Genomic DNA, 16485 nt, shown 5'->3' on the forward strand with positions numbered 1-16485 from the left:
TAGACAGACGTCGAGGTTTGCTCACTGCTGCCCTTTATTTGTTGGAGGGTGTATTACACCTAGTACAGAAAGGACTCTTCAGTTTTAATTTTGTGAGGATAAAAATACACTTATACCAAATATTGGGAGGAACTTTAAGTTACGTCTTGATCCGGCTTCAACAGGGGTGGGGAAGCTTAAGTGTTCCGGGATTTGGAGACAACTACCAATACTAGTACAAATAAAATGACTTATATTAGTTCATTTGACAGTTTTTGTATTCCAAATTGTTTTATGATAAAATAATGTATGGTTGGCGGAAGGTGAAGCAACTTGTAAAGCGTTGGCCTCACAGTTCTGAGGATCTGGGTTAGATCCCAACCCGGCCTGTAGTTTGCATGTTCTCCCCGTGCCTGTGTGGGTTTTCTCCAGGCACTCCGGTTTCCTCCCACACCCCAAAAACATGCATCATTAATTGGACACTCTAAATTGCCCCTAGGTGCGATTTGTGAGTCTGGCTGTTTGTCCTGATGTGCCCTATGATTGGCTGGCAAACAGTTCAGGGTGTACCCCGCATTGAGCAAGACAGTGATACCACGGGGGCTTCAGCTGCTCCAGTGTGTTTTACTAACAAAGTGTGTGTGTTCACTGAAATGAGTAAAATGCAGAGAAAAAAAATTGCGTGCCTGCCTGCATGCATGTTCATAACAATAAAAATCATTCTACCCCATAAAGAGTCAATTTGTCCCGATTTTACCAGTCTAGAATGAATATTTAATATACAGCAGTGTTCAAAATAATAGCAGTCCAATGTGACTAAACAGATTAATCAACATTTTTAGTATATTATAGGTGACTTCCAAGGAGAAATGAAAGTTCAACAGGTGCCGGCTTCATCCTAAAAATAAGGGCCACAAGATTGACACCTGCTTTTCACAAAATTTATGACATCAGTGATTGAATACCACCAAGTCATTTTTTAAAACACTCCTTTCAATAAATTACCCCATTGCACAGCCTTCACAGTGTGTATTTCATGAATGCTGGGTCATGTTGGTTTTCTGAGAATCTATTGCACCTACTGGTAACTTGTGTGGATTCATCTGATTAGTCAGTGGACTGCTATTTTGAACACCACTGTAGTTCACCAGAACTTTACATGAGGAAACATCAACAGTCACGTCATGAATTGAGACATGAAACAGGATGTACTAAAAAAAAAAAAAAATGCGCTTCCACACTGACATGTCTGTAAATGACAACATGCCATTCTCTATGTATTTTTGTTGTTTACAACCAGGTTTCCCTGATGTCTAGAAGTATTTTTCCAAAGCAACGTGTTTTTTGAGGACACTGCCCCTAACACAAGGCTCCCAGGATGCGACAACCTTTGGAAATACTCAGCAAAGTTGCTGCATATCCACATTTATGAATAAGACATCCAGCTAATACTATTGACTCGATAGTATAAAGAAATAATGTTCAGAGACGAAGATTTGTTTCCATACAAAGTGAAATAAGGTTATGAATATCTAGCCATAATTCTCCAGAGAATGGGGTATCCCAAAAAATGTTTAAAGAAATAATCAGGATGGAAGTGCTTCTTCAGTTTTGTTAAATGCAAGGCTTTGAGATGTGTTGCTTTGTGTTGAGATAGAGCACACAACACTAATATTAACCCGTGGGCAGGGTGGCAATTTTTTGCCTTATTGAGATAAAAGTCTCCTAACAGGCCACAATCAAGGAAATAACACTTTTTCGTTTATGGTTAAGTTATGATAACTTTACTAATTTAGAATCTCATCTCGCGAGAGGGTGCTTGGGTTTTCTTAGTAGATTGTCCCAAAAACCAGAATCAGAATAAAACACTTAAATATTTTGATATACTGAAGGATATAATGCATGAAAATCATGATGTCCCAAAAATGGGACGCTGCCCACAAATGTGTTGGAAAAAAAAAAGCCTGCTTTTTTTTTTTTTTAATTGCCCTCTGTGTGGGGGTCTGTCAGGGTCATAAGACAAAGTTCAGAGTGGGTTGAATCATTTTTATTTTTGCAATGTCACATCAATCTTGATTAGTGTGGAAGTGTGCAGTAGGATCACCAGGAAGAGAAAATGAAAATATGGCATCTGTCTCCTCTTTACTGCAGTTTTTGCTTTCCATAAATCTAGTGTGACAAAGGAAACTTTAGATTGTCAAATAACCACCGACCAATAATATAGACTTGTGAAATTGACCAAATGGATAGTTTTCAATTACGCCATCTTAGACACACATTATACCCCAATCTCTGTTCATGTTCATCCCAATTGTGTTTGATGCAATACTTTTGTTTCCTGAACCAGCAGAACAATTGACCCCTCCGTGGATATTGTGCAATCCACGTCACTGACCAATTAGAGGCCAGAGATCTGCATAAACCACGCCCCTTTTTGCTCCCGCCATTTTCTCAGACAACATTGCATGGTCCAGTATAGGTTTTGTTAGCGTTTTATCGCGTATTTGGGTTATCTAACAAAAAATATGGTTAAGAGGTGTAGTCACGGACTTTGTAATAGTGACGACAGGTATCCTGAAAGGCTAGTTAGTGCAGTTCGATTCGTACCCTTTCCAAAACCGAAGACCCAGTACGAAAAATGCCTTCGATGGATCAAACTTTGTGGAAGACCGCATCATCAACTAAATCCATCTAATATCAACCGGAACACATATGTTTGCACGAAGGTATGCCCTATATTTGATTTTAAATACATGTCTCCTATAAATGAATTCGAAGTTCTTTGCTAGCATAACACTGCTGCGTGTGAACGATTGACACACTTATTCTTTGTTGAGCGATATTTAGCGATGATCAGACTGCACAAACATATTGATTTCTTGCTGGCTCGCAGCCGAAAGTTAACCAGACTGTGTTTGCACGAAGATATGCCCTAAATTTGATTTTATACGTCTCGTATAAATGAATGAGACGTTCTTCGATAGCATAACATTGCTACGTGTGAATGATTGAATGAAATAAGAAGCATGGCGTCTCTCTCAGTTAAGAATGTATTGTATTTAGAATCTATAATATATCGTTGATTTAAATGAAATCAGAAGCAAGGCGTCTGTCTCAGTTAAGAATGTATTGTATTGTATTTGCCATTTTTACTAATTGTTTGTCTTACGTCAGCGCATGTGGCGTGACGTCACTTCAGCAGGCGTGGTTAAGTGCCCTGTACGGAGGGGTCAATTAAAAGTGTAAGTTAAAATATCATTCAGGTACATGAAAGGCATTTATGGCACAATCCTAAACTTAGTATTATTCATGTAAAACAAAGCAGTGATTTAAAAAAAAAAAAAAAAAAAAGTAATGAATAAAAAGAGTGAACTGAATTGAAATGTATTTACTATTCACCATGATTCGTCCATTTTTCAAGCTGCTAATCCTCATGAGCCCCGCGGGAGTGCCGGAGCCTATCCCAGCTAAGGCAGACTACACCCTAAACTGGTCGCCAGTTAGTCGCAGGGGACATCAACATCACTGAATGGGAATTGATCCCACACTGCCTGCACTAAAGTCAGGCGTTCACGAGGATGTTACGTCATTCAGTTCAATTGTATTCACTCTGGTGTCTGTGGGAATGGAAAAAGCGGCATCTTCAAATGCTAGGATTTTCTTAAGCGCAGCTGATCAATCATCAATTCATACTCTTCTCTTTCCCTGCAATGACAGAAGGAAATAAATTAATCTTTTCAGACCCCCCACTTCAAAAATGTACACATTACCTGTTACTCAGACAACGTCCTTTTAGGTATTTCTCTTCTGCCTTTTCTATCGAGACATTGTCCATGCCAGCAATGGCATATGTGATAGCCTGTAAAACAATGTGAAAGTGTGTTATTTTAAAACAAAAAAACAAAACAAAAACAAAAAAAATTCTCCTAATAGGCCACAGGAACTTACCTCAGGAAGAAGTACGTCTAAAACAAATGGGATGCGCTCCATGTATTGGACTTCAGTCTCGCAAGGAGCTGTGCTCACAGCAGTCTTATAGAGCTTGTTCAGATAAGAGTACATCTTGTCTAACTGTGTGTTATCTTCCAGGTAAGTCTCCACTCCAAAAAATCTCCTTTTTGAGCTCTGAAAATAGTTCAGCCATTTTGATTGCACTTTACCTTGGATCACAGCCTGGGAGAGCAGGGAAACAAGTGTTTGCATCTTTTTCCAAGAACTAATTGCAGTTTCTAAGTTTGCAGAATTACAAAAAACATTCAGTGTCAGTGCCACTCACATGGAACAGACAAAAATGTGATATAATGTGGGGGATAACAATGAACTATGATTTCGCAAGGGAACACAAAGTACCCAAAAATCTTTCCAAGGTTTTGGTGAGAATCGCCAAAATGCATGCAGTATCAACATCAACATGCAAAAATCCATACCAGCAGGCGTTCTTCCACCATGCGCTGCTTGACGATGAAGTCCACAAGCTTTTCATTGGCACGGTTGTGGGCAGCTTGGGTCCGGTCAGGCATAAGTCTCTTAACACACTTGTTGGCCTTTTCCTGCTGAGCACGATCTTCACTGACATCCACAAAGTGGCCCTCTTCCTCTCTCACCGAATCACTAGCAATGGTTTGTTGCTCTGAGGAAGCCTCCTGCTGATCACTGTCTTCATTGTGATCTATCAAATGGTTCTTTTCCTCCATAATCACATTACTGGCGATTGATAGTTGCTCTGAAGAGGCCTTTGGGTACTTTCTCCTCACTGGATAACCTGAACAAGGATGGAACTCATCAAAACCACAGCTATGGGAACAATGACACTCACCAGACCTTATATATACCTACAGAAGCTAATCATATCAGGTGGAAAAAAAAAAAAAGTCAAGATGTTTTTAGCGAAATAATCATGTTCCTCTAGCACTCATTTACTAACAACTTCACAAAACATAGCTCAGGAAAGGAAAGGGATTTTTATGTAAACGGGGCGGTCCCTGGTGGACTCTGGGGAGTCTAACCACGACTTTATCCACCCTGAGACCACAAACAGGCCCCTGGTGGAACAGCATGTGAACAATTTGAGGACTGTGACTGTTTGGCGACAAGACATTAAGTGTCGAATGAGGGCCCGCAGGTCAGAATCAGCTCATGGGGAACCAAAATGGTCATATATGCAATGGCAAAAAAGAAACCAACAAAAAAAAAAAAAAAACCATACGATGTCACCAGTGCTCAGGACAGTGTTTGTATAAGACCTGCTTGAGTTATGTTGATGTACTTTTAATACAATAAGGCTTGCAAGCAAGCAAGCAACAAAACGTTCCTTAGCCTAGCAAGCTATGTACTGGGAAATACTCCCAGTCTGTCAAGTGGAGCGGTCATCAAAGACACAACATTTACAGATTTTCGAAGTCTGTGCACACATAAGGCACTCTGTATGATGTTCACCCGTCCATTTTGGAGAAGACTTAAGTGTGTCTTGTGGTTATGAAAATACAGTAAGTGAATTGAAATACCTTCAAAATATCTGTAATACATTTCTTCTTTTTAATCTTTGAGCAAACTTTTTTTTTTTTTTTAACTCTGTGGCCAGTGGCTAGAGGCCTAAAACTAGGTATCTGTGCAGCAATGGATGGATCTGTGTGAATGACAGACAGCTCCCTTTTGACCAGTCAGTGAGTGTCATTTTCTGAACTCCGCCCATGCCCCCTACAGCCGTGATCCTTTACCCATAAACAAAGAGCGCGTGGTTACTTTAAGCCTCGGAATTGAGAGTGTATAGTCCTGCATATATCTGATTCGGAAATATGGTGCTTCGATTTAGCTGGGGAATGTGTAATGGAGACGAGCGCTATCCAGAGAGATTACTGGTGCGCTTTCCCACCCCGAAGCGTAATTTAGATAAATGCAAACGGCGGAATAAGGCTTGTGATTTCTGATACCTTGGTCAGAAAGGAAACAGAAATACTATCGGGAATTTGTTCTAATGAATCGCTCATAACATGCTTCGGCTGCACTGCGTCCGCCATTTTGATCGGGAGCTTGAGGTGCATAACAACAGTATTTAAGTAGGCGTGGCTTAGGCGCCCTGCACGGATTTATCCATTGCTGTATTGCTTATATTAAAAAAAATTAAATTAAAAAAAAATATATAGAAAAACCTTTCATACATAATGTTTTCATCTGTCTGCATTATAGGGCTATCCAAAGAATACTACGTGTTGCTGCTGTTAAAACTACAGATCATACACAAATGTCAAAATAAAACATTTTTCCAAATAGCATGAAGTTTTTGCCAGAGATTAGCATTTGTGACAATTTTCATGTATGACTAGTGCTGATCAGGTACCCATTTTGTTAAATTAAATTTTGTTTAGCCATAATTTCAACTAGAAATTCCCCAATGTTTTTTGTATGATATTTACATATGTATGTTATATCTCCTCCCAAAAAGTCCTTATCAATCCTGTTGAAAATTTCTGGCCAAGGGCACATGCGAGCAAGGCGGCCTACAAACCTGGCTCACACCAGTTCCGTTATGAGGAATGGACCAAAATTCCTGTCAACCATTGTTAAAGGATGTTCAAAAGCTTGACCCAAGTCATATAATGGTATCATATAGTAATTTATGTAATCGTCCGACTAATGAAAAATTCCTAATTTTGCTGACATTTAGTAAACAGAAATAATTTTTGGAATCGGAATTGATCTAAAACAGGGATGGGGGTGATTTTACGTGAGAAAGTGAGGAGAAAAAAAACTTTATAGTGTATGTATGTAAAATAATGGCTGAACAATTTACTTCCCTTTGTGCCATGCTAATTGAAATGTGTGTGTGTGTGTGCCTCAACTCACTCATTCCATGAGCAAAGTACTCGAGGAAGGAGCCAGAAAAGGAGCCACAAGCTACAAAGAGAAAAATAACATGCTAAAATATCATCTATGAAAATCTTGATAAAGATAAAAATCATCCAATAGAAACAGTTACCAATGCATATTGTGTAGTCCTTTATCAACTCCAAGGACCACTGCATCACAGTGGCATATTCGTCTTTGGCTTCAGTCTAAGACACAGAAAGACAAACATTTGACACCAATCTATAGGCAAATAACTATTACAGCACTGTGATTATTTACTTACTGCGAGCTCATTCGCTCCTTCACAGTCAAACGGCTTCAGGGATTTCAGAGCCACAATAAACCTTTGACAACATGACATTACATATTACAATCAACATTAGGCTTCTGATAGCGATTAACAACAAAATGACTGTCTTCGTACCCCTTTTTTTCTCCAATCATCAGACCATCGATGAAAATGATGCTTGCCTTTTTTGCCTTATGATTAACACGTTTCACCTGCAGAAAAAAAAACAAACAAAAAACAGGCAGTTAGGGATATACACTTTCATCACAGCAGACAGACATCATTTTTTATATTTTATTTTACTCTCATTTCTCAACCAGGTTACTGACTAGCTGGCAAAGTTATTTTCCAACATTTCCATATGTAAAAATAGCCAAAAAGTAAGGCCGCTCAAAGCGATACACCAGGTGCTGGGGTTGCAGCACCTTCGACAGACGCAAGCACACTGACAGACTGCCACAAAGAAAAGATTGAAGTAGGAGGACCCAATCAATGTGATGCAAATGAAGCAAATGCGCATTCAGTGTGTATAAATAATGGCCCTTTCCGACCTGTCAATCACTCGTACAATAATAGCCAATCAGATAGCCCCATTGTCTTAACCCGTGGCTTGACACGCCCCTCGCGCCGTATTGTCCCACAAGCAATGCTGGTTGTCAGTAGCGTGCGCTTGGAAAAGTTAATGTTACGAACAAAATGGTCCTCAGATGCGCTTGGGGAACGTGCAATTCTGATGAAAGATATCCTGCTAGGTTACAAGGGTTCATTTTCCAAAACCTAAAGTGCAGTTGAAGTCTCTACGATGGCTTAAGGCTTGTGGAAGAGCGCACGTACAACTAAATGTGAACGATATCAACAAACACAAGGTTGTATGTTCTAAGGTAAGTGAGGGAGAAGTATCTTCTCTGAGTTTGATTGAATTATTAGTGCTTTATACATTGCAGGAGAACAACTTCCACTTTGTTCGCGTATCAATGACCTGCTGAATGAAGCGTGTCATGTTTTAGGCCGAAGAGTCAGATTAATGATATGCAAATGCGAGATATCCAAGAGAAATGTCTATTTGTATCACATCGGACTTTTAAGACAGAACACTGGGTTCTAATCTATTACGAGCCAAGTCAAATAAATACACCCACTAACTTATAAAAACTACAATATTACTTGTGATCTTTCCAAGTAAAAAGTACTCACCCTGCTTTACATGCACAGTACGATTCCACTATTTTATCCTGTTGGATTTCAGTATGAAGTTTGTGAGGCGTCGAACTTTTTTTGCGTCGCTCGCCAACATTTTGCTCTAACTGTGACATTGCGTCCTGCTCTGTCCAAAATCTTAATTCTGTGCACATATCCTTGTGTGAAATAGTTGAGACCTCTCTGTAGAACTCTCTTGGACAAGTCTGACGCATTTGGCAAAAAACATACCCTAACATTATCTGGAATACGCAATTGACAATGGACTTCAAACATGTTATGTTCAAATCGCCATTTTGAAAGCTTGTGGGACATGGCTAAGGGGGCGGACTTTAAGGTCACCATCGAAAAGGTCCATTCCGCAATCAAACTTTTTACGAGGCACTCGTGTCTGAATGTTTGCAACTCCAAGCACGTGATGTCACTGTGAATGCTTGGCTGCTTAGAGGTTCTATGCAAGCTGACGCCTTGATATGGACCAATCAGATCAAATCTTTTCCCCATATTTAAATTGGGAAAGATAAGCAAACCAATCAGAGCAAAGCTCATTTCCATGTTGCATACGGTGGCCTTTGGGAGGAAATGTCACATACAAACAGTCCACACGTCTTTGCACTCACCAATGCAGGCCATATTGGAAAGCGTCTAAATTTACACCACACAAACTCTCCCTCCGTGATAGACTGCGGCCCTGTAAGACATTCCGTTTACAAAGTAAACAAGGAAGCTCATCTACAGTCCATACAGACACTGCCAATCCCACAAATCCTACTCGTCTGCATTAAAAAACTCGGTAGCTCCTCTTCATCAACACTCTCATCGTCCTTCTTGTGGTCACTTATATCAACAGACAAATCTGACGACAGCAAAGACTCATCTTGTTGCAGGTTGAGAAGATGAGACCGCAAAGACAGAAGCAGACCAAAAGATAATGTTAACATTAGCTACGTACAAAGAAGCTCACCATAAACATGAATTGATAACCTATGCCCTATTTTGAGAACATCCATATTGCAACAGAGGTGTATTACCTTGTTTCGGTTCTAATGTTGGTCGTGAGGGTTCAGATGACGAAGCAGTGGCGTTCCCTTTTTTCTGTTTCTTGGAACAGGGGCGTTTAGCTGGAGGACCAGTGGATTGCATCATTGGTAGCCGTTTTCTAAGGTCCCTGATTTTGGCAACCTCATTGCTCCTCTTCCTGCTCTGAGACCTCGACATGTAGCGTGGGGACGTTGAGGCCTGTGGCATGACAAATGTTGGGGGAAGTAGGGGTTATTTAATCATTATTTCAGGCAAATATCGTGAACATGAATCCAGTATTTCTCCATTCTACTTGTGACCTCAACAAACATACAACTGAGCATTTGACAAACAATGACATGCAGAGAACAAGGAAATGTTGAAAACAAACCTAATCTTTTTTAGCAGCCACTCGGTGACGAACTTTCACTAAAGCAGGGGTGTCAAACTCATTTTTCTCACGGGCCACATTTTACTTCGCTTTCACTCAAGAGGGCCATTATGACTGTGAAAACATAAAAATCTTTAACTGGCTCATCATATTTACACATGAAATTTATAAACTAGTTTTGGAATCAGAAATCAAGGGTAATGGGTTTTCCAACTATTGTTGTTTGGTAAAACAAAAATGGTTGTAATAGCTCAACGTCATCATTTATGACATGGCAATTTGAAATTTTGGGACAGATTTTAAAATAAATCATGGAAGCTGATACACATGATTTGTCCCTGCGGGCCACATAAAATCATGTGGTGGGCCGGGTCTCGTCCCCGGGCCTTGAGTTTGAACCTGTGACCTATACAGTACATAGATTAGTCCTCTCTACTCTCTACATTTTTTCCTCTTCTTGTGCGAATGAACATGATGGATGCAGAGCACTTGGAGCAAAAAATATTAATCTTTATGCTTTCGTTCCCTTTTCAACGTTTCTTTGATAGATGGTTTACGTATATATTTCTTAATTGTCCACGGGATAATCAATGGAATCAATTTGAAATTCAACCATACACGACGTTATTATTATAATAATTGTAATAGCTCAAAGTTATCATTTGTGACATGACAATTTAAAATTCTGGGACAGATTTTTAACAAAAATCATGGAAGTTGATACACATGATTTGCCTCCGCAGGCCGGATCTGGTCCCCAGGCCTTGAGTTTGACACCTGTGCACTTCAGGAACAGATTTCAAGTTTCCTTACAATGCCATTTTCTTAGGTCAGAAATTTTAGAGTTGACACTTACTGATTACTAGGCTACCTGGGATACACACACCATGGGACTCAGGACTGTGTCACAAAGGCGCAGTATTGTGTCCTTGCTCTTTTACCCTATGTGACAGAAACCACGAAGTAGGAGCACTTACCTGTATGCTAACAGAAAACAAAAGACGGTGGAATATGCTTTTATATCAATGAGGAATGGGGCACGGACATTACAGTGTTCAGCATACACTGCAGCAATTTTCGTTAGCGACAACAACCTAACTATAAAAAAAAAAAAAAAAAAAAAAAAAAAAAATCTATATGGGCACATCAGCACGATGGAGGTTGAGACCGGGCAGCATGATAGCAGCGTCAGGCAATTGTCCACAAAGCCAAGTCTCCGTGAAGCACAGAGCCGCAGAACGTCGCAAGTCTTTCATCGGAAGCGTTGGACGATGTCCCCGCTTACGGAGCCGGACTTGTGTACCGGATCGCGAGGCTTTAAAGAGTGTGCAGACTAGCAACTTTGGAAAAAGCTTAAGCGAATTGGCGAGAGTTGTCGAAAAAGAGTCAGAAGAAGGCTCTCTGATAGTTAGCAAGTCGTCTCTTGTGTAATTGAGTCCCAAGACGCTCGTGGAACACAAAAACAGTAACGGAGAGCCTTCCATGCTGGTAGGCTTTAGGTAGAGAAGTTAAATGGTGGCGCGCAGTGGTGTATGGGTAATTCAGCAAAAAAAGGTGACGTCAGTGAAAACAACCCATATGCATCAGCATTAAGGGAAATATGGTTAAATACCTCATCTTGACCATCCTCTGCTTCAGAGAACGTAACACAAATGTTGAGGTGACGATCCTTGTTCAAAGGTGTGGAAGTGCGGAAGGCTTCTGGTGTTTTTTGTGGCAGTTTCCTGCCTCTTTTTGGTGTGCCTTGTCGAGAACCAACAGGAAAACGATTGTCAGTGTGGACATCACTCCCCGACACAGGACTTGTTTTTTTTTGTAGCCGGGGGAAGGATCAGGTTGAGGTTACCTTTTTGCCTCGTCTTCATAGGTTCCCCTTCTCGTGGTTTCCTTTGTCGACCTGAAATGTCACCACATGTATTGTGTGGGTTTCACGTAGCGTTATTGAAAGCCCTTTGTGTGGAAGTAGATTAGTGCCACCAGGATTTGAACTTGTAATGTAAAGTGATCATATTTACAATTTGCTGTCTGAAATTCAACTGGCTACAATGGGTTGTTTTCACTGATGTCCCATTTTTTGCTGAACCACTGCGTGTCGCCATTTAACCTCCCTACCTAACGCGTACCCAGTGTGGAAGTCTACGGAATACTGTCAGTTAATGTTTGTGTTTCACGGGCGTCTCAGGACTCAAGAATACGAGAGAGGACTTGCTCACCATCAGAGAGCCTTCTTCTGACTTTTTTTTTTTTTTTTTTTTTTCTACAACTCTCGCCAATTTGCTGAAGCTTTTTCAAGAGTTGCTAGTCGGCGCGCTCTTCAAAGCCTTGTGATTAAGAGACACGCGGTCCGGGACACAAGTCCGACTTCGAAAGCGGGGACATCGTCCCACGCTTCCCACGAAAGACTTTGGACGTTGGACTCTGTGGTTCACGGAGACTTGGCTTTGTGGACGATTGCCCGACGCTGCTATCATCCTGCCCGGCCTCAACCTCCATCGTGCTGATGTGTCGCCGAGCTAAGCTAACAAGGTAAATCGATACTCTTTTCAGAAGCCCAACATTACAGTTAAGATCATTTTTTGTTAGTCACTTGAAAGATTCAAGAATTTTATGAAATACTGGATTTGTTTATTCTTTTGTCTTTCTGGCATTGTCATCAAATTTTAAACAAATAATAAACGTTTTTGCTTTGCTTGTGGTGAACTAATATATAGATTTTAGTTTTGAGGAAAAAAAAAAAAAAAAAAGACTAAATGGAGTTTACCTCGATATTAAAAAAATTATAATCCACCCAGGTTAAGTGATCTCCCTTCATGATTTCTCTCACATAAGAGTAAAAGATCAAGGGGACAATACTGCGCTTTTGTGACGCATTTCTGAGTCCCGTCGCGTGTATGGCAGGTAGCCTAATATTCAGTCTGTGCTATATGTGCTGTCGGTCGCGCCTTCAATAAATGCGGTTAGAAACAAAATGTCGTCCACCTTCCCTACGGTATGAGTAACGGGAAATCAGGGATCAAAAATGGCCGCCGTTCAAGGCAGCCCAACGGGTGACGTCATGTGAAAACAACCCATTCGCTGTCTAAAATTCACCATTTGTGCCACTAGGCAGAAAACCCAGCTAATCGCAGTTATGCTTTCTTAGTCACGTGACGTCACATTCTAAGAAAGCGTAACTCGATTGGCTGGGTATCCGGTTCTGACCTGAAGTAACCCTGCCTGGTGGCACAGACGGCAAATTTTAGACAGCGAATTGTAGCCGGTTGAAATTCAGACAGCGATTTGTAGCCAGTTGAATTGTTAACATTGAAAAGTTACACTGAAATGCAGCTATTGAAAATGTGATCACTTTACATTTCAAATTCAAATCCTGTTTTCTGTGGCATTTCAAATTCAAATCCTATGTCACTTTACATTTCAAATTCAAATCCTGGTGGCACTAATATACTTCCATACCTTTGAACATGTATTCGATACCCTTTTGACGTCCCCGAGCTTAGGGTTGTACTCGGCAACCAAACGTGACACCAACGTTAATAAGATCCAGTCGTTTATCTAGTTAGGACAAACTGCACACTAGTACATGGATCTTGAGAAACCCAAGAAGGCGGTCAAATAAATGTTCAAACGGCTTCCGATAAAATATAAAAAGATCCAGTTTTTCACCCTGTAAAGACAAACTGCGTAGTAGTACATGGATCTTAAAAAAGCTAGGAAGGCTGTCGGATAAATATTCAAGCGGCTTCCGGTAAAGTCTAAAGTAATGCTATTAGGACAACAACAAACGCACGATGACATGTATATGTTCATAGCTACGTTTCATTCTTGTAGATCTGCCGGTGTCTTCACTGCTGAAACGGATTTAGTCCACATGAGGAAGACAGACAGAGGCGTGGCATCACTCTTAACAGAACAAATAAATAATAATGCTTGAAACTCCAGAGAACAGCAGGAGCAGCATACCTTATTTTTTGACTTGGTTTTACGACGATGTCGCACAGGAGGACATTTCCATCACAGCTGAAACGTTGTCACACGAGCAGAGAGACATCCTTTGTGATGAGAACACAAAATACAGCCACAAAATATCATGGATATCGTTTGTGTTCAAATTAGCAGCCCGTAGCTTTAGCTAATATCCCAGCAGGACACGCCAAACAGTGCGACTCACGATTAGTAACAACGCGAGCCTTCTCGTGGTCCGTGTCGTTCCACTGCTAACTTCCTGTTGGATTCAAATAGGATAACCGATTCCTTTGCTTTAAATACTTAATCATACTCTTAAAGATATCGCAAAAACACTAACTACGAGTTAAGATAAGGCAACTGTAGGAAGTGACTGTCGTGCTAAGCTCCTATATACCGCCCTGGCGTCTGAGAGCACCAGGTCACATGATCACAGCAACATAGACAGTGGGGTCACAGGTATGAAGTAATTATTAGAAACGTCATTAATATTTATTATTACTTCATATATTATTATGATTAGTCATCTCTTTGAGGGTCGCAGCCTGCTCAAAAGATATGCCTACGTCCAAGCCATTCTATTCTATTCTATTTCTCAGTGAACACATCAACTTCAATTTAACCTGCCAATTTTTTAAAAATAGAAATTCTATAGAATTTTATTTAATTTGCACTGTACAACTTGTTCTATGGAACTTTGGCTGAGATTTTCTATAGAATTTCTACAGAACAATAGAATTTCTATAGACTTGGGTCCTAAAGTTCTATAGTTCTTTAGAAATTCTTTAGAAATGTTCAATATAAAATTTTTAGCAGGGAAAGTAATGGACGCCATGAACCATTTTTGCTTCATCCACTGCCACGGCGTATTAAATGTACCCTCTTTCTGAGTACTGTGGTGCCCGCTTTCGTTGGAATATACGTCAGCAGGTTTCGCATGGATGTGGGAATTCTTGTGAATTTAAATTATTTTTTAGATCTTAACAAATTGTTTTATATAGGCAGATATACAGTATTACCATTATCTGTAAGTTACGCGTGTAAATGAAAGTGATTGATCATACTGTCGGAACTGCAGTAATTTTTGTTGGGAAATTTCAGATTTGCAACAAGATAATAATACATTGTAGCGCCGGAGAAAAGGAGTCGGAGGCGGAGTGTCGGACACAGAAACAGAACTTGCTTTATTGTTCGACATCACCAAACTACTCGCATAACGGCGGGAACTCTGTTAACCTTTCCTCCGGAAGCGCAACAACAAAAACAGTCCGTGCGGAACCCCGCACCCCAACTCGAGGTCCCGCGGGTGAATTATGTAAACACCACACAAGCCCCCCCAGAATTCACCCATAGTCAAAATCCTTGTGCCGTGGAGGGATGATGACCCAACCCCGGCGAGTGTGCACTGTAGGGGCCGATGGGGGCGGGGCCGCACTGTCCATTGAGTCACGGGACAAGGGCTCAGGCGGGGTCAAGGGTACCCCGGCGGGCGCAGGGGCACAGGGCAAAGGGGGACGACCCCGACGCGGGGGGAGGGCCAACCCCAAAGGCTGGGCAATGTCCAGGTGCGCGGTTTGACCCTGTCCACGGAAACAGTCTCGGGTCTGCCGCCAATGTCCACGAGCAGGCTCTTATCCCCGTGCTCCAGGACCCTGAACGGCCCGTCGTATGGGGGGCGGAGAGGTCCACGGTGGGCGTCATGACGAACAAACCAAAAATCCGCAGAGCGCAGGTGACGGGGCAGCCGGGCAGCTGGGGTGCCATGTTGCGACGTGGGAACCGGCGCAAACCCTTTTGCGGCCTCCAGCAGGGAGGACCGTTGCCTGGCTGCGGACCAGGGCGCTGTGGCGTCCGGGATGAATTCGCCGGGGACCCGCAGTGGCTGGCCGTAGACGAGTTCGGCGGATGAGGACAACAGGTCCTCCTTGGGGGCGCACCTGAGGCCGAGCATGACCCACGGGAGCTTATCCAACCAGTTGCCGTCCGTCAAGCCGGCACGCAGGGCTGCTTTCATGGAGCGGTGGAACCGCTCGCAAAGACCGTTCGCCTGGGGGTGATAGGCGGTAGTGCGGTGCAGCTTGACCCCCAAACTCTCAGCGACTGCGTTCCAGAGTTCAGAGGTAAACTGAGGGCCACGATATGAAGAAAGGTCGCACGGTGTCCCGAAGCGTGCAACCCACGTGCCGATGAAGGCCCGGGCCACGTCTGACGACGTTGTCGAGGAGAGGGGAACGGCTTCGGGCCAGCGGGTCGTCCTGTCCACCATGGTGAGCAAGTAGGTGAATCCGTGCGAGGGAGGAAGTGGACCTACCAAGTCAACGTTGACGTGGTCAAACCTCCTCTCGGGGACAGCAAAGGGCTCCAAGGGGGCTTTTGTGTGGCGATGCACCTTAGCCCGCTGACAGGCCACGCACGAGTCAACCCAGGCCTGCACATCTTTCTTGAGACCGCGCCACACGAACTTCTGGGCCACCAGCCTCACGGACGGTTTCCTTCCGGGGTGGGAGAGGTTGTGGACCGCCTCGAAAACAGCTCTTCGCCAGTTTGCAGGGACCAGCGGCCGAGGCTGGTCAGCCGAGAGGTCGCACAGCAACCTGACGCCCGAGTCACCAACCGCGACTTCCTCCAGGCGCAAACCCGTGTCAGAAGTCTTGAGGGCCTGCACCCCGTGGTCCGAGGCCTGGTCTGCGCTCATGCGGGAGTAGTCGAGACCCAGATGCTGGTTTAGCATCATTTCCATGAGTTCGGAAGGTTTGCTGTCCCCCAGTCCATTAATAGCCAACAGACGTCGGGCACGTTC

The 16485-nt window shown here is 42.5% G+C and overlaps 1 protein-coding gene across 6 annotated transcripts; it reads right to left on the minus strand.

Moving 5' to 3' along the window:
• Positions 1-1996: 1996 nt before the first annotated feature.
• On the minus strand, positions 1997-14105 carry si:dkey-127k13.1 (PWWP domain-containing DNA repair factor 3B). 6 transcript variants are annotated; one of them, XM_061814547.1, is made up of 16 exons: positions 13891-14105; positions 13683-13771; positions 13536-13567; positions 11569-11619; positions 11335-11465; positions 9343-9550; positions 9084-9188; positions 8932-9002; positions 7250-7326; positions 7109-7169; positions 6956-7031; positions 6823-6873; positions 4407-4741; positions 3928-4152; positions 3750-3838; positions 1997-3684 (listed from the first exon to the last, which is right to left on the minus strand). In XM_061814547.1, exons 3-16 carry the CDS (start codon positions 13540-13542, stop codon positions 3630-3632), a joined length of 1542 nt encoding a protein of 513 aa, XP_061670531.1. In that variant the 5' UTR covers positions 13543-13567; positions 13683-13771; positions 13891-14105; the 3' UTR covers positions 1997-3629. The 6 variants fall into 6 exon arrangements, with proteins under 6 accessions (XP_061670531.1, XP_061670535.1, XP_061670532.1 ...); XM_061814551.1 differs by having other exon boundaries at positions 13510-13567; XM_061814548.1 differs by having other exon boundaries at positions 13536-13570.
• Between the last annotated feature and the right edge of the window lie 2380 nt (positions 14106-16485).

Source organism: Syngnathoides biaculeatus, chromosome 3, assembly GCF_019802595.1.
Source record: "Syngnathoides biaculeatus isolate LvHL_M chromosome 3, ASM1980259v1, whole genome shotgun sequence".
Classification (NCBI taxonomy): Eukaryota; Metazoa; Chordata; class Actinopteri; order Syngnathiformes; family Syngnathidae; genus Syngnathoides; species Syngnathoides biaculeatus.

Coding starts and splice junctions, on each gene's coding strand:
- si:dkey-127k13.1 (XM_061814546.1), bottom strand. Junction 11,466..11,568: donor TATGAAGACGAGGCAAAAAG/GTAACCTCAACC, acceptor GTTCTCGACAAG/GCACACCAAAAAGAGGCAGG. Junction 7,170..7,249: donor ATGATTGGAGAAAAAAAGGG/GTACGAAGACAG, acceptor ATGTTGTCAAAG/GTTTATTGTGGCTCTGAAAT.